Source organism: Larimichthys crocea, chromosome III, assembly GCF_000972845.2.
Source record: "Larimichthys crocea isolate SSNF chromosome III, L_crocea_2.0, whole genome shotgun sequence".
NCBI classification, from domain to species: Eukaryota; Metazoa; Chordata; class Actinopteri; family Sciaenidae; genus Larimichthys; species Larimichthys crocea.
In genome coordinates, this window is record NC_040013.1 from 2,897,001 (window position 1) to 2,915,456 (window position 18,456).

Sequence of the window (18,456 nt, forward strand, 5' to 3'; positions counted from 1 at the left end):
TCGGGGTAAAAACAGTTCATTGTGAGATTTCAAACTCTGCTCCGGGTTAGTAAAAACTTTTTTATTGATGTGTCTTGACCTCTAAGAGGAAGGAAAACATGTTATGGCTTGATTCAGAGCCACTTCCATTGTGACAAGCTGCCACTTGTTTCTCACACTCATCAGAGAGAGAGAGGCACAGTATTTCATTTTCAGGCTGCGGAAATCACAGCCGGGGCGCCCTCCATCCATAATCAATCTGCTTTGCTTGTGTTGAATATTCTCTCAATTAGATCCTCTATGGTTCCTTGATTTGCCGCAGAGTGACACGATGTGTCAGCGATCGCGCTGGGAAACGACGATTGAGTTGAGGAACAAAGAGGAGCAAATTACAGTAACCGATCTGAATTTTCTAAGATTTTTTTTTTTTTTTTTTATAGCGATACGCTGATTATCGTCAGCTGTCGTGTAATCCTATTTGCTGTGTGACAATATTTCCTAACCGAACCGAGCCCTCGTCATTAGGTGGCCAATAAGTCCTGGCTGGATTTGTGTCCACTTGCTCCTGTGTCCTAACAGAGCTCACTCACCATTAAATGTCCCTCTGCACTCACAAAGAGGCCGACTGACTCTGCCCCGGCGAATGCCTCTGTATTTAGCCTGATTTACGATATCGTTTTGCAATAAAGGCCAGTGTGAGGGGAAGGGATTCATTAAGGAGGCCAGTTTATGTTTTAGAGAAGTCCGGAGGGGCCACGGGAATACTGATTGGCACACAGATATGCGCTTGTCTCATCCTCCCAACCCGAGCCAAAAGCTCTTAGCTCCTTTCCCCTCAAGCCATGTGCACTGGACGGCACAAAGGACGTGTTGTCCTGAGCTCGCAGGATGCCCAGGATTTCTTGCCACTCAGTCTGCAGTCTCCCGCTGCGATAACACCGTTCCAGACATATCAGGCCTCCTCGGAGCACCTGGAGGCCATTCTCAGCATCCCCGTAATGACATCCCCGCTGACCCTCCCGAGCCACACTGACAGCGCCGCTTATTTGGGTCCGTCTTTTTCATCCACAGATTTACCAAATAGGCCAGCAGGCCCACGGCATTGCAGTGTTTACTCTTCATCGGTCGATACTCTTTAATCCCCGAGATGATGCTTTCTCTCATGAACTCAAAATAGCTCCTCTTCCTCCCCAGTGAAGCCACGGGCCCATTACTCTTTATTAGCTCTTAGCGTCTTAAATGTGGCCATCCATTAGAGGCGAGGGAACAAACATCCCCAGCAGGTCCCTCAGTAGCCTGCCTGCCGGCACACACACACACACACACACACACACGCTGCTTTAAACTTACCCTTAATCAAGAGCAATTATTACGCATTGAATTCACCTCAGCGCAGAGATAAAGAAGAGTCACCTGTGGTGCTTGTTCCCTCTGAAGATTCCCAGACTTTGCCTTGTGGCCCTAGCTCCATCCTCCATGACACTTACTTATGAGCTAGGCGGAGTCCGCAGACCTCTATCTGCTTGAATGATTTCTTTTCTATGGAGGCTGGCATGAAGTAATACCCTACCATGTCATGTATTGATTCTTTTTTTCCAGTCCCTCTTTCTTGAATTTCGTGGTGGCTCAAAAGCATAAATCATCCGCAAATGATCCTTGAAGGAAATATTGTAATTATTATTCTTGACGCATGGTCACAAATTCAATAGCCCTTATTAATTGAACATGGTGAGAAATATGATGTTGGTAATTCAATGGGACTAGAGAGCTTTCTCTCATCCCTCATGTTTAAGACGGGTCTGTTTGGCATTCATGGCAAAGCTCGGACTGATTCAGGGTCAGGAGGAGGGTCAAAGGGAGTGTAATTTTAAACCTCGACAAAGAGCGTCTCTCCGTCGGCTTTGCAACATGATCTGGAAAACCACATTAAGACTGTCAATGTCGAAAAAACTCGTCTATATGTGCTCCGTGTGTCAGGTTTATTGAAAGGAATCCAGGTAACGTCCGTCTTTGTTCGTCGCCCCATCTACTTTCTGTTTTTTTTTTACTTCCTATTGAGCTTTCTGTCCTCGCTCTTTATCTCTTGTCTGTCTTGCCGCGCGTGACGAAGCGTAAAGACAAGCAACCGACCAGTCAGCCACACGGGCAGCCATTCACCTCTGTGTCCACCCATATTATTATTACAGCCAGGAGTGGGTAGCCGGAACGTGGCCTCTCTCCTTCCCTGGTGTCTTCTATTGTTGGCTGTTCATTTTCTCAGCCTCTGCGAGTGTGAAGGCTGCTCCTCGCTCCGCCAGTCCTATTCCAGCTCTACATATCCGAGCGTGGAGCCCCAGTGATAGGCTGAGTGAGCTTGTATGAGGCCAGGTATAGGAAGGGTGCTGCTTGGGTAGTTAGCACTCATCTGGGACCTGACTCCCCCTCCCTGCACACTCTCGTACACCTGCACATGCAGCCGTGTCTGACAGCAAAACGCCTCGCTGGTAACCTCAGAAACTGGAAAGCCTGAATGTGCAAGAGTGGCATCAGATATTTTAAAATGACAACCAAACTAATTGAAGCTGAAATATGTGTGAGGCTATTAAAGTGCACGCTGCCTTAGAAAGTTGATTACACAGAAAATAGAGCAGCGCTGACAGGAGCTCCGTCCACGAGGACACTGACAGTCGTTCTCAGAGCTGAAGCTGATCATCAAAATCCATCTTGTTTTTGGGGCTACTGGCCATCCTGCATCTGCAAATAACAGGTGGAGTCTGCACCTGAACAGTATACAGACTCCACAGGGATGCTCGTGGACCTGTGAGGCTATTTACGGCACAGTGGCACACACGTGCCAACGTCAGCATGTTGAGATGCTCTTAGTGTCAATGCTAAGATGCTGATTTTTTAGAAGATATATTTACCATATTCACCGTTTAAGTTTGCAGTGTTTGCAGAGGTTGATGGGATTGTCACTAGTTTAGCTGGCGTTTGGGATCTGAGGACACTAATTGTTGATGGAGTTCTTCTCCGTTCTTGCTTGATATGCGACTTTCTCAGTGAGTCCAGACTCCAGGTTTTGGACTCCAGCCACAACTCCGGTACCTGCACTCTCTGACTCCAAAACCAGAGTGTTACAGCTTCGTAAAACACACGTAGCGTGGTTTGGCATTGTCTTGTTTAAAATGCGGCGTCTGGAAAGCAGCACATGTTGCTACAACATTAATGGTGCCTTTACAGATGTTCATGTTACTGATGCTATGGGCTTTAAACCCCCTTATGGTCCTCTGGGTGGTCCGTTTCCTCTTTAGCCCACAGGACACGATGTGCATGACTTCCAAAACCGGTTTAAAATGTGGACTCTGCACCACAGCACACTTTGCCACCTTCAGTCCGTCCATCTCAGGATGAGCTCGGGTCCAGAGAAGTCTGCAGCTTTCCTGGATGTTGCTCATAGTCGGCCTTCTCTTTGCATTTGTAGATGCAGCAACAAACTGTGATTGCATTCATTGTTGTTTTTCAGCAGTGCAGAGATTTCTCTGTATTATCTGAATCTTTATGGACTGTAAATCTTTAAAATTCTTGCAATCGTAGGTTGAGAAATATTGTCCTTGCTTGTAATGAAATGAGCTTTTCAAGTATACAACCATGATTCCTTCGCCTCTTAACCTGTCAACATCACATTCAGCTCAACAGAACATTAAATATCATGATTTCTATTCACATTATACACAAGCTTTTTTTAAATAAAGATCATATTCGATGAATTAAAATGTTATAGTTCTAGATAAACTGTCGAGGGATCAAGTTGCATGACAATCCGTCCAATTATTCTTGAGACATTTCCCGCAAAACAAATGCCAGTCTCATGGTGGCCCTAGAGGAAAGGTCAAGGGGGGATCATGAGGATACATCATATGAATACTGTGCAAAATGTCACAGCAATCCATCCGGTAGGGAAGTTGTTGAAATGTTTCAGTTTGGGCCAGAGTGGTGGACCGATTGGCTGACATTGCCAGTGACTAACAGCCTTCTAATATAGGGTCTTATGTACATAATGTTAAGGAGTTTAGTCTTAATCCAGATTTGAAAGCTTAATTTCCGTCGTAAAACACACTCCATTTAAATGTGACAGAAACAAAATGAAACCCACCAAAAAACATCTCGGTTAGTCAATCACCAACTCTGGTTTGGTCAAGGAACAAGACGCCTCTGTGAACAGTCATTTCCCGTATATCTGTGTCTAGACGCCGCTTGTTTTCATAAGCCATAAATCTTCTGAACATCCTGATACTAAAATGATGTTTTTCAGGCAGACAAACCAGGATAAAATTAACTTTCTCAGCAGCAACACACTCCTGTGAGATCAGGCAACGCAGATATCTCTCCTCTTTGTTGATGCTGAATCATCAGTCTGGTTTACACCTTTTTTTGGTTGATATAAATCTTCAATTCACAGAGTGAGATGTGGAAATATTCTGGTAAAATTGCTGTTTTTGTTAAAGGAGTTTGGTCCGGTGGCTTTGAAGAGAGCGTGGATAACAGCTTCAGCTCCCTGTTGGAAAGGAATGTCGGACTAACGCGGTGAAATATTAGAAATATTAGAAATATAGCGTACACTCAAACTGATTTTTAAGTGTCTAAAATACATCACATTTAGCTTTGCTGTCAATCAAACTTGGATCTGCCACGCCTACAGAGTCCAGAGAGAAATGACCTGAACAGCAGAATGAGCTGCTTGTGCAAGTTTTCTTCACTCAGTATCATATCTGCATGTTTACTGTGCTGCATTTTCAGGCTTTTTTTATGCAACAACTATTTATGCAAAGTCATACAGAGCTTCCACAATACACATTCACCTGCAACATTTAATGACGCGACCATCCTCTGATGCCGCAATCACACAGGTCTCATCAAGCGAGAGGTCCTGACAGCTGCTCCGCGAGGAAAACACAGCGTCGACAGCGTTTCCATAAATATACAGAGAGAGAGAGAGAGAGAGAAAAATCCCTTTTTATTAAAAATTGGAAATGAAGAAAGAGATTCAAACATTTGAATTTATCTGGCTCAGCATATTGCTGGCTATGCTTTTTACAATTTAATGCCACACAATAGGGGAATTTAATTATACATGATGTGGATCATAAAGTGTGTGCTGAAATAGACATTTTTCTCAGTTGAATTATCATTATTCTTCCTTTGGCCTTTGCATTTCTGCGCCCACTGGAAGATACACACTTTTTATTGAAGAAATATGAATAGAAAATTTGGTATCATTCCCACAACTGCCGCGGTCAAACTGGAGTTTGTGTTATTTATCTATTGTTGCAATTAATTGCCTGCTCGATTGCTCCTGCTATCACATGGCTCACACAGTGACAGTAATTAGAAGCTGACAGAGATTGACTTGAGAGTTGTTTATAGATGTGATATAGTGGTAGCAGCTCATTAAAACTACCAATGTGTTAGCTCATTACATTACTGACTGAAAATATAATTACATTAATCAAGGGTTAATTATTGCTCTTGACTTCATCAGGTGGGCTTCTTCGTGGCAGAGGTTAGCTGCTTCCGCCCACCTCCGGTTCTGGTGCCAAACTAACATGAACTGGCCCAAAATCTGACAGGAAACAAACTGACCTCCAATTTGTGAGAGTGACTGACTGTTAACATCACTGGGGTCAGTGGTGGCTAAAGGTTAAAAGGTCAGAGAAAGTGAGCTTGTAACTGGAAGGTCGTTAGTTCACACCTCGACCAGCAGGAAATCAGTGCTCGTCTCCCTCATTAGCACCTTGAGCCTTTGAGCAAGACCGTTAACCCCGGCAGAGCTGCTCAGAGGCAACTGTGGCAATGTGATACTCACTCCACTAACCAGATGAAGCCAGAGCCAAGCTGCAGCCTCTGTGGCTCTGCAGTTCCTCTAACGTCCACTTGAGGCTGGCTCCAGAAGTTAGTCAGTCTCCATAAGTCCCCATGTTAAAACACGCAGCAGAAATAAACATGTTTACAGCCTGGTACAAAAAACAGTTTTGGTCTCTGTAGCTAATTTCCCCGTTCATGACAACTGTACTGAGGGTGAATTTATATACAACTCACCTGTTCACATTATAGTTATGCAGGATTTACAACACGGCTGCTTTGATTGACAGGCGGGTGCCGTTTTAGGTGACTTGCTCGAGCAACCAGGCGTCATTCAGCCAGTCTCAGCTCCACCGAGAGCGAGATCAGCCGGGAGTAACACAGGCAGGACTGTGGCTCTTCAGAAACATGTGGGTGACGTCATGGATACGTCGTCCATATTTACACATAAACACATTTGTCTTAACTATTCCTTAACTACAGATCACTCTGCTGCACGCTGTTTTTACGTGGCTACTCCTGCTGATATGCAGGTAAAATATTCCAGGAAAAGTTGTGACAGTCTCACTAAAACATACGGTAGTTGCGTCTTGCCTGGTCTCTGTTGCAAAGCAGCGAAACTGCCAGCGGGTTGAAGACGGTGACAGTTGTGGGGGCCACAGTCGGAGAGAGGGTCCACACAGATTCCAAAAAGAATGATTTTATTAAACAGGAGCGCCCAGAGCAATTTTCTCTCCGGGGGGTTTCAGATATCCGAGCTGCATCCCTGCTGCACAGACAAACAAAGAGCCACCGGAGTTTGAAAAGTAGGTTTGCACTGCGCTTTTCAATTTCTCCTCCCTGGAACAAAAGGAGGGAGTGATTCGTCTTGAAATAGATTTGTATGATTTATTAATTCCAATCCATAACACCGGGCTTGCTGATTCAGAATATGTTGGCTCCGTGTTTGGAGATTTCCAGGCTTTATTTGGCTTGAGATAGGATTATTTTCCAGTTTATAAATTCAGTGTCAGTTTTCAGGCACTGGTCCTAAATAAGGTTTGCATGCTTATGCTGATGCGAGGTGCACAGGCTCTCTGCTGTTTGGGGGGATGCACACAGTGAAATACACTGAAAAGGCTGCTGCATACAGGCAGGATTAAAGCTCCTGGATTTGGTTGTCTTAGTTAATAAGAAAGCAAGGATTAAAGACGTTTTTAAGATTAGGTCTTGAGCCAAATCAACATCAATTTAAACCTTGTTTATCATTGATTCTGAGTGGCCATAAGTAATTATTATACAAACTGCATGTTCCACTATTTGTCACAGTAATGGTTTGTTACAAACATACCAAGATACTAATTTGTATTGGATTTTCCATTTCCTCTCTTCCACTAGAATAGCGACTCATTTTTATTAAGCGATGACTGCGCTTTTAGATTTTGTTTGTACACACGATGTGCCTCATTGCTTTGCTTTAAGTAGAATTCAGATATGTTTTTATTTTTATTTTAGGTACATGTGGTTTGACTCTCATGTTATTCAGGAGCTCTTCTCTTTTCTCTTGTGTTGTAAATAGAGACTTGTTGTGTGCTTCTTGTGTTCCTCTTTTGCTGGTATCAAATATTATCGGAGCAGCCTTGCAGAGATTTAACAAACCATCCAACCTTTGAGAATTTCATTATTTGTAATGTTTGCATCAAATTCTGAACAGTGGATCTCCTGTTTTTGCGCTACAGTGTACATTTTATATTTCTAAAACAGCCTCACAGTGGTGAATCCAGTTGAATCACTAACTTTACGTACATTTTTCATGTTTTATTAATGAGGAGTGAGCAAAGATCTATGCATGCCATCGTATATTTTCCACCTTGTGTGCATGAGCTCGAGTGTAATCCTTTGCGTAAGACAATAAATCACATTTCAGCACAGACAGTAAGGTGCACAGTCCTGTGCAGAGAGCACTTTGTTTTCACTGGAGACATTAGGGCTCAGATGTGAGTGAGTAACATTACTATCCAGGGACCAGAGGATGACTTTGTTCCTGACTGTTCCGTCTTGCTGGACTATCAACCTTTTCATTTGTCAGCAGTGTAATGTCACGTATACAACAAACAACACAAAGCTCCTGCTTGTTCAGGAGAAATACAAATTGCTCTGTGGTGCCCTGCCGCTCTGAAGTCTGTGTTCCCCCGTCGTAAAAGACGAGGAGCAGTGCTTTCTCAGAAGGAGCTAACTGATGCTGTAAATAGAGCCACTGCTGCACCACGGGTTGAGGGTTAGTGCCCGTCCCGCGTGCACCCTTGTGTCCCACGGTGGGACGGCAGTACTGAGGTCAAGAGGGGGAACCATGAATCACAAATCCCCATCTGATTTGTAAACTGCCTGGAAATTGATTTACAGGGCTGATCAGAGGAAAGAAATCCTCCGGGAGTGTAATCACACAGCAGATTGCTCTTGAGAAGGTCAAAGCCCACTCTTATTGTGATTAAAACCCTTTTCTTTATGTGGGCTGTGCCGCTCCTCATCCAGCGGTGCCATAGGTCATAACAAAAGGAGTCCGTACTGTATTGGAGGGCAAGACCGCACATTGCGGGCTTAATTGTAATTATTTGGTTGATTTGATAAGCGGCCATACAGGTTGTCTGTACATCTAAACATGATTGATCTCCGTACGTTGGAGACTTTACAGAGCATGTAACGTTGTTAAAATCTAAATTGAGGAATGGGGTGAGCAATACATGCAGAGCTGGAGTTCCACTGAAGGGCTGGATGTTGTTTAAAATGCTTTGATGGCTTTGAATATGATAAATCAGCATCAGTACTGAAATTAAAATGACATTGATTGCAAAACAACACTTGTCTTTCTCCCAAAAAAATTAATTATCAAAAAAAAAATAAACACAAAAAAGTACATAGACATAGAAGAACGTTGCTAAAATAAAATTATCAATCAAAAAATAGTTAAGTAGAAAATAAAACAGAAATTCAATGTTAGCTTTTAATTCTTGCTGATATTTAATATCGTTGTGGACAGAGAAACTACCCTGGGAGAGGAGACACCTCAAAAACTTTTGCAGGTTTTGATAAATTAACTGGAAATGACATCACTAATGTACAATAATTTATTTCATACTTGCTCTGGCAAGAAGTATAGAAGTATATGACGGTCAGAGCCATGCTTTAGTATGTCTCATGAGTTGTTGCAGCTTGTTTTGGGTTGATACAACACCACAGGACTTTGGAGATTTCTTTAAGAATTGCATCGATGCTGAACACTTTCACTCTCCTGGAGGTTGCTAAGAAACTCTCTTATTGTCAGTACGCTGTGAAGTCCATTCGTCCTCTGGACGCTCTAGTTGGTGGTTGTACAGTTTCTCACAAGGCTGTGATAAGGTTAGAGGTCATTTTTTAATACAGCTTAAAAAGGACGCCCACAGAAAATGTTTAACCCTGAGGTCGCCTCACAGGTTAGTCTAGTGACCCTTTGACTCACTAGAGATTTAGAGGTTTATACAAACTCTTCATGGACATGGAGTAAATGTGGCACCAGCCAGAGCTTCTTCAGAATTAAAGGGGGTGACATGCAACGATGAGTGTATTGATGAATGAATGAGTTAGACTCCTGTGCACCTTTTCTCTACTTATTCCACTAATTATTACATAATGCTTTGACTGAGTGACATATTGTAAATGTCAGAAAATCATATCTAATGTCACATTAAGACCAGGAACACAATCAGTGTAGTGAATGGTCAACCCACCGGAGTTGATCGTAAGAAAGAAAATGTCATATTTTTGCTGCTTCAAATGGCTGTCACTCACTCCTAGCTTCTATATAAAGATTGTTCATATAAGTGCTGTTTGGCAGAAGAAAGTTAGAGTCATCTTGTGGTGAGCTTGCACTGACTCAGCTCTTTTCTTCTGTCTTTTAGTAGCCGACTGTCGAATCGTGGAGGGGCTGCAGAGATATTCCTCCATCCCCACTTACCTGCCTGTCAACTACCAGGTGCTCAACGCTGACTTGGCGTTCTTCCTGAAGGAGGCCAACCAGGACTTCATGAGGAACTCTAGCCTGATGTCACGGACTGAGCCCTTCTTCATCTACCAGGCCAGAAGTTTGCCCTCGGTGAACGCGAGCTATGGGCCCCTCTCTCTGGAGCAACCCGTCCCTTTAGAGCTCCTGCAGACCCCGGGGACGTTTCCCGCCTCCTCCGTTTTTACCTTCAACTGGAAGGTGCAGACCTTTATAATGAATACCAGGATTCACTTGGCCAAACCCAGAGTCCAAGTGCTGTTTTACATCGCAGGCAGGGACTGGGACGACTACAGCGCCATCGACAAGCTGCCCTGCGTGCACATGTTTGCTTTCCATGAAACCCAAGAGGTGCGTGGCACCTGCCAGCTGAAGGGGGAGCTGGGGCTGTGTGTGGCCGAGCTTGAGCCTTTGGCCAGCTGGTTCAGCCCGCCCAGCGTGGTGCCGGGGCGCCAGAGGAACCTGGAAGTGTCCGAGGGCACGCCGGTGGAGCTCTACTACATGCTGCAGTCCACAGAAGCAGGAGAGTGCCACTCAGAGGAGGCCAGGAAGGACAGCTTCATTCGCTCGAGCCAGGAGGGGCTTTTTGGTTCGTATACCTCAACGCCGCTGAAGAGAATCGGTGGTGTGAGGCTGTACCAGAACCCCACTCCACCACCCCTCGCTGAACACAGGCTGGATAATAACTTCATGGTCATGGTGCCGGCCACGCCAATGAGGCAGAGGGAAACCATCTCTGCTTTTATCACGGTGTCAGCCTTCTCTCCCGTGGAGATGTTTACTCTCAGGTAGGAATGCATTCCTTTTGTTTGTCTGTGAAGTCTCTCGGTCAGTGTCAAACTGTGGATTTCTGCAGACAGCGTCCACTGACCCCTGCGTTTCCTTTAACGCTTTTATTTTTCTCACCGAGGATGAAATCCACACGGGAACTCGGCTTCTCCTTTCTCCTCTTTCTATTAGGAAGCAAAATCAAATCAGCATCGATCGTGAAGTCCTCTGACGACATAAACGTAAACACTTTCTAATGACAGAGACTTAATTGTGTTGTGCTGTTGTCTTGATTGGATGTATTGGAATTCCAAGCAAGTGATCAGAGAGAGGAAAGTTTGCTTCTTAACTTTTACTCCACACGTCAGAAAAGTCTTTATTGTATGCAGACAGGCGTGGTGGAGGATGAGAGATGAGAGATGAGTCAGAGTGACAGGAGTCAGCTCCTTCACACTGCTGACACTTGTGACGAATTCATTCAAGAACTATTTTTAAGCCGAGCGACCTTCGTCCTGCATTTCATATATCAGACGGCTACTTGTGTGCACATACAAGCTCACAAAGGACAACAACACATCCTGGGGGACAATCCATAAAACACACACACACACACATACGAGTGGTATCAATCTCCTGTAAAGGGATAGTTCGGGCTGCGTGAGGTAGTTACAGTAGACGACAGTCTGCACGAACCCAGTTTGGAGAAGCAGCAGAGTACGGCAGTGGATGAAACATTTTAACCATAAAAAACAAAATCAATATCAGTCTAAGTGTACTCTACATTTAGAATATTTTTACTGCTTTACCTTACCCTCAGTGCTATCGCTCTCTGCAAAGCCGCCAGACTTCATAGATAAAAAAGGTCACTTTATCTCGCAGAACATGGGAGCTGCTGGTCTACTAACATGCTAAGACAGTACCACAACAAACGAACCGATCGAGGCAGCAGTGATCGATATAAATGCTTCAGTTTCCCATGAAATGGGCTGTCTGATGCTCCCACTTCAAATAACCTGAACTCTCCCTTTAACACAGGAATGAAGCAAAGTGAAGCAGTTATCTTGGCCGTGGGACTAGATCCAGCAGAATACCGAGCTGGCTTCTGTTTGTTTTTCGGCTTTAGAAAGTGATCTTTGAGTCAATTTAAAAGTAATTAGATGGTGCAGTTATTTTGTTGTTTTCATATTAACATATTAAACATCGTAAGGTAACTAAACACTTCTTCCACGGAGAAACGGAAAAGAGCAGAGTTATCTCCGGGAAATAGCTTGACCCAGTGAAGCTGTTGATAGGTGCTAATTACAGTGAACAGATGAGACGAAATGATTTTGATAATTAACATGCAATTCAAATGAGGATGCCATTAATTAAAATGCATGTCCATTAGTGTAATGACTGAAGCCGATCTTAATCACGCTGGTTTAGAACATTTATAAACCTTCAGAGATGCTGCGCCGAGGGGTCAAGCCAATTCGTCAACAAAAACAAGCTGCGTGCTGAACAGGAGCTTTTCTTTCTGCTTAGGCAAGGTAAACGGACAGAAGCAACTTTAAAATGAAATATATTAATGTTCATATAAAACTGTTCCACTCCTATTTTCTCTTTCCAGTTGTTTACTAATGAAGATCATTTACTCGGCGAACGGAAAAAAGATCCGCAGAGTGTGCTTTGGGCTCCGAAGTGGAGCCGAGGTAAACAAGTTCACAATAGCTGTGAAGTTTTAACAAGCCAAACCAATTCTCCAGACTTGTGTCCTTCCCGTGCTTCATTTAATTACAGAATAGTTGTCCTGGAGTGATAAAGGCATTGAAAACTTTATGTTTTTCTAAACCCGAGAAAACTCTAAAAACATTTCTTTCATCAGTCAAATGAACAGGCCAGAGTGGCCACAGAGGCAATGCCTGTGGTGTTTTTTTTTATTTGGCAGCGTAGCGCATGGCGGGCGCAGGTTGGCCATCTGAGAGCGGCAGATATGGAAAGGCCTCTGTGTGGTCCAAGGTGATAAGGCTGTCCTCATACATGCATTTGTTAGGACGCTTAATCACCAGAGCGGAGAAGACTTTGATCTCTATATTCACAACATCATTATCATCTGTGTACTGTGCACACGTCTGTGTTGTCGGCCATTGTCGGCCAGTGCAGCCCTGAATGTGGGATGAGCTCATGATCCTATGAAATCCGTCAAACAGACCTTCCGCTATTTTAGTTTTTGGTGTTTATTAGTTATTTATTAGTGTTCCTCCGGCTTCAAAATCTTCATATTGCGGTTCATAGTTCAGCCTGAGCATGAGTAAACAGCGTATTTGTATTAAAATCCTTGTTTTCGTCTTCGTGTGGTCGGATGAAAAAAGGGTAAAAATTAAAATCGCCGGTAATTCTTTCCTCTACTTCGATTCCGTTTTCACCTGCGTGTCATCCATTATGCTGAAAGGCTCACGCTGTGATCGATGTAATGCAATGAAAGCTAATTTCACATATTTTTAATAGCCAATCATCCGGCCAATTTATTGCTTTTGATGCCCAGCGTGGTGTTCCTTGCTGGGATTATTTCCGTCTTGACATGCTTCTTATAATTTGACGGACTGTGATTTGATTTGACCTCCCCTGTGTTAATAGTCAGTGTCACTCAAAAACAGGAAAAAAGTTTGATTCTTTTTTTTACTGTAGTTTACTTTGCTCAGAATTAGAAGGATTTTGGTTTTATCGTTGCTACTTTTAGTCACGATCATGAGTCATCCTGGCATATGAATATATTTGTATTTCAAGCTGTCACCCGCTGGGGTAAAATGGTTTAGATGTGAATTGAAGAGAACTGCCTGAGCGTCTCATGTTTACTTTTATGTTTTTTCCATCAGCAGTACTTTAGAATAAGATCGTTATTGTAATTTAATCATACAACCCGTCTCTCATTTTACTCTTGACTGTCCTCAGTGTCTAAAAACATGCTTTACCTTTTTACCTTGAGTTCACTAAATGAAAAACATACATCCTTCTGTAGTCTAATCAATAATTGTGAATATATGAGTTTCAGTCTGCAGCATTATACGAGCTTTTCATTTAAAATCTACACTGATGTTTGTCTGCCGAGACAGAAGAAGCTGTTTCAGAAAATAGCGCATGATAATATATTAATAAACCTCTTTAATTTCGCCCTCCTGAGTTTTCTTTTCTTGTTTTGCACAGCTCCCCTGTAGAGAGAGAACGCGTTCTCAGAATACTATGGTACTTTATTTGCATACAACAACACACCTTCATCTAAAGTCTAGACATCACTAACACCTGTTTTCAATAAAGAGTGCAGGTATGCGACAGCTGATCATGTAGTAGCTGTTCGATAATGAGCAAAGCGTCCGAAAAACTGGTTAAATAATTGGTGATTGTGATGTTAACGAATGACAGCAGCAAATGATTTATGAATTTACAGCACTACGATATTTTATTTAGAAACTTTGTAACTCATTTTATGTGGCTAAGTAATTTGAAATAGTCTGATTTAATTTGATCTTTTGTTGTCCAGGTTTGATTCGTCAAGACATCAAACCTTAGGGCAGCTCTGTTCAAGTTTGAAATGTTTAAATGAATTTCTGCAACAGAGCAACTTCTTTAAATTTTTGTCTTTTCTTGTCTTTTTTTTGTACATTTCTGAAACCTTTCTTTCTGAAGTGTGCACTCGAACATACTGCACATTTCAAAAATGTCATTTCGATTCAGTCAGATTGCTTTCAAGGTAAAATATTTCATGTCAGTGGTATTTAATGCAATCATTCAGCCATTCAGTAGTATTCAGTTGTTAATAAGATTAGAGGCACGCTGCCTGAACCAAAGATCACCTGTAATTAAAGTAAAGATACAGATATTTCACACAGCAGATGCTGTTCATGTTGAACCACCGTGGTTTATGTTTTTACAGTGCACTACACGACACTGCAGTCTCCAGCTTCACGGTCTTGCACTCGTGTTACGCGGCACGGAGGTAATGCATTAACGACAAGCCATGTCACCATCGAGCAGTTAATTACATGAAGATATTTCACGACATTTTCCGACAGGTTTACACGTCCTGCAGCCATTTCATTACCGGGTGATATAAATCTTGTTGAGATTTGCTAAATATACTGGGAATCATAAGACATAACATCTTATGATGGGTTTAAAATCTCTTGCCAATGTCATCTTCAAAACGTGGATTAGTGCGAGCAAAGACTGATTAGCAAAGAGTGCGGCGTATTCCTTTGTTGTGTTCCTCTGCTGTACACTTTGGTCCTGTGCCTTTGTACTGTCCTTGGTATTTACCTGCTTTGTTGTGCTGGATGTGTCATCTGTAGAGCTGTTTCATCATGAACAGGAGTTACTCCTCTTAAACAAAAAAAAGACATTTTTTGCACAGCAGCAGATCCTGATGTGTTGCAGGGGAGTTGAATGAAGGAAAAGACATTGAAAAGGCACTCGGGGCTTTAAGATCATTAAATTTAATATGCAAGTAATGTATAAGTTGGTCTCATTATGATAATATGTTTTCTGGTATCACTGCGTGAGCAATTTAGATTATTATATGTTGTTGATAATTCGTTATTAGCCCTCCATATTAGATTGTTCATATGCAAATCAGATGCAATAAAGGAAATTATTTTAAAGGATATTTTCCCTCCTGCAGTCTCTTGTGGTTTATAGAAGAAAATAAAAAACAGTGCACAAAAGGAAATTGCTCTTTTTCTTTCAGTCTTGGTGCAGTGCTGCCATACAGCATGAGTCACAGTACAGCGAGGGTCATTATGAGCTTTGTCCTCGCCTGGTCGTGCTCAGCCATCAGTTTAACAAAAGATTAGAGTCGATTTAGGTAACAACATTTCATAATGGCAGATATTCTTCAGAGTAGTACTGTGTTCCTCGTGTCTTTGTATGCAGATTGTTTACCGGACAAAAAGTTTCCTGCTGTGGTGAAGTAACAACGGAGAACAGATGAAACACTGATGATAGTTTGGAGAATAACTAAAAACTCCACCCCAGTGTTCTACAATTTAGTTTCACTCTTCTATAACATTGTCAGTCTCACCATGGACACAAAAAAAACGGTCAAAGTCGATACAACTGAACCAGAGATTGTCTTTTTTTATGCTGCATGGTGCCTACATTACCCAAAATGCAACTTGCCTACAGTACAGTTGGATATTTGGGTGTGTATTGGCTACAGATGTCTGGTAAGCATCACTTGCAGACCCATAAGCAGACTTTAATGTGTACAAGCTTTAACATTTACTTTATACACGAAATGAATGGCTACTATGTCGCACTAGAGAACAACATTTTAGGTAAGAATAACTGGGTGCCACAGCGAACCAGACTCCATTCACAAAAACAATAAGTTTACATCGTAGATATTCATAAAACACAAAATAAAACTCAACAAAACTGTCTCTCAGTCTTTCCAACAATCACCAATGTCGCTTTGGTCAAAATAAACCCTTGTCCTTGAGGGCTTGTTTTTGCCACTGACTCAGATTGTGATTCTATATGTTATGTTAAGTTTCTGATGACGTGGAAAGGGTCCCTAGAGATCGTCTTCTTGTTCCATCAGAAACAGCTGTTCACCAGACCTGAAACCAGTCATTTCACCAGTCTTGCAGATCACCATAAGATGGACAGATACAAAATGCGTGTGAGAGAATAAAAGTGTCCCCACAGAGACAGATTTTTCATATAACCAGAAACATCCAGAAACAAGCAGACCAGAAATAGACACTTTGTAAACAAATCACGAGAGACTGAGATAACGACACAGGCAGAGACAGTGTGACGACATTCTCTGCTCGGGACTCCGCTTTATCTTCACATAGCAATATATTAATGTTTTAAATCTCATATATTCAAATATATATCCTTTAAAATCTCCCCCTGATGAAGAAAAAAAACTCAAACACTTCTCCCTGGAGTGTCTTAGAATAATACAACTGTACTGACACAACTCGTTTCACCATTAATTACTAAAAGAGGCAAAGCTTTTAAATAATAAATGCAATATTTGTCACATACGAACATTAACACTCATCAGACCTGAAAATTAAAAAAAAATGTTGGATTTATGGCATAAAATGTTAAAATGGTAAATATTCCATCCATTTGAATAAAGAGCTAATAATAAAGAAATGCTTTTAGTGCCACTAAACGGATGAACTGGGCACGGATGGCGGCTCTTTGGCGGGTCCGCCGCTGCATTCTCGACTCACCCCGGGATCCTAATTTATAAAAATTAATATGATTTAGATGAGATGATGTTGTGTACGACGTCAGTCAGTTGATCTTAAGGCACTGTCATCGTGTTTCACTTCACTGATTAGAACAAGCTCACGATGAACGATGCTGAGCTTGAATCATCCGGTTTATGTGACGCTCTGCCGTAGCTCCGCTTTCTGTTATGTAAGTTTAAAGTTTAAAGGGATTCTTTCAGCTAATAACTGCAAAGCTGCACTTAAACTTAAATCTGTTGCCTGAAATCAGACAGAATTGTTAACACGTTACATCCCATTTCCATAATCAGTCAACTCTGTGGAGGAAGGAAGGTCTGGACCCGGGCGAATAGCTCTCACAAGAAAGTTTGAAATAAAACATTAATCTGAGGTGGGAAAGGTAGAAAAAAAAGAAAAGCTTGTGCTCATCCTAAAAAAAAAAATTTGACTCCTCTCCTTTCAGCCGAAAGAAAATGCACAATATCCTCCATCTTCTTTGACACCTCTCCACCCCTAATCTTTTTTTGTCTGAGTCACAGTCTCATAAGAAAAACACTGAAATCTTCCATGCACACACACACACCAGTATCAATACGACAAAATATGGAATTTTCTTTCCAGGTTTATGTTATTGTGCTTTATTGTAAGAGCATCTCCAGCAGCTGACAGATGTACTTTTGTGCAATCAACAGATGAATTTTGCTTAAGCTGTTCTAAAGTGTGAGTGTTTGATCTCGCTCCCTCGGGTGTCATTTCATCATTTGGAATAAAATTGGTTGCAATGACACAAAATGCAGGTCTGTCATCAGTGCGGAGACAATAACTCTTACTGCCGGGGTTATACTTTGATCGCGTGTGCAGATGCAGGTGTGTTGTGTGTACACGACTGAAGTCTGTCTGTCTGTCTGTGTGTTCCAGCTGATATGTTTGCCAACCCGATAAACACCGCCGATCTTCCGCCGCGCAGTTTGTTTAATCGTTGCCTCCCATGGAGAACATCCTACCAAACATTTGCTTGTAAACAGATTTCAATAAAACTGTCAAGCCTTTCGCAATCACATTGTGTACGCATGTGTGTGTGTGTAAGTGTGTGTGTATGCACGATGACAAGTCAGAGCACTGTGCAATGCTCACACTGTGAAACCAAGAAGAAAAAAAATAAAACTGTATGAGTGACGGTGACAGAATCAATTAGCCTCATCTTTAAAAGCCAGTGCATTAGTGAAGAAATTATCAGTCATTACGCTTCATTATGTGTGCTGATGGACAACAGTGACTAATGTATGCAATAAGCAACGGCCTAAAATATGATGAAGAGAACAGGGATGAAGAGAATATAAGAGGATAGAATAATCCTCTTGAAAAGGGTTAAAAACCTTCTGATCTGTGGTATAGGAATATTTTCCATAAGTCATATTTTGCTTCCTTGGTCTGATTTTACTGCTAATAATAATTTTCATTATGGAATAAAAGGATAGATGTCGACTTTTTTCAAGTCTATCTTAATATAAACCTTTTAGATTATGAGAGTTTTCTAACGTCGCTGCAGTTCACTGAGAATCGTCACTCAAACTATTGAGCGTTTTTTCCTACTCAATCAAACAACAGCTCTAAAGAACAGAAAGAATTTGA

General features: G+C 42.1%; 1 protein-coding gene across 1 annotated transcript in view; it reads left to right on the plus strand.

Annotated features, from left to right (window-relative positions):
- The window catches only part of si:dkeyp-14d3.1 (transmembrane protein 132C), a 138,161-nt gene that overhangs the window by 16,918 nt on the left and 102,787 nt on the right, over positions 1-18,456 (plus strand). Inside the window, exon 2 of the mRNA XM_027273735.1 lies at positions 9,732-10,620. Coding sequence (XP_027129536.1) covers positions 9,732-10,620 — 889 coding nt within the window. The remainder of the gene's footprint in view (positions 1-9,731; positions 10,621-18,456) is intronic.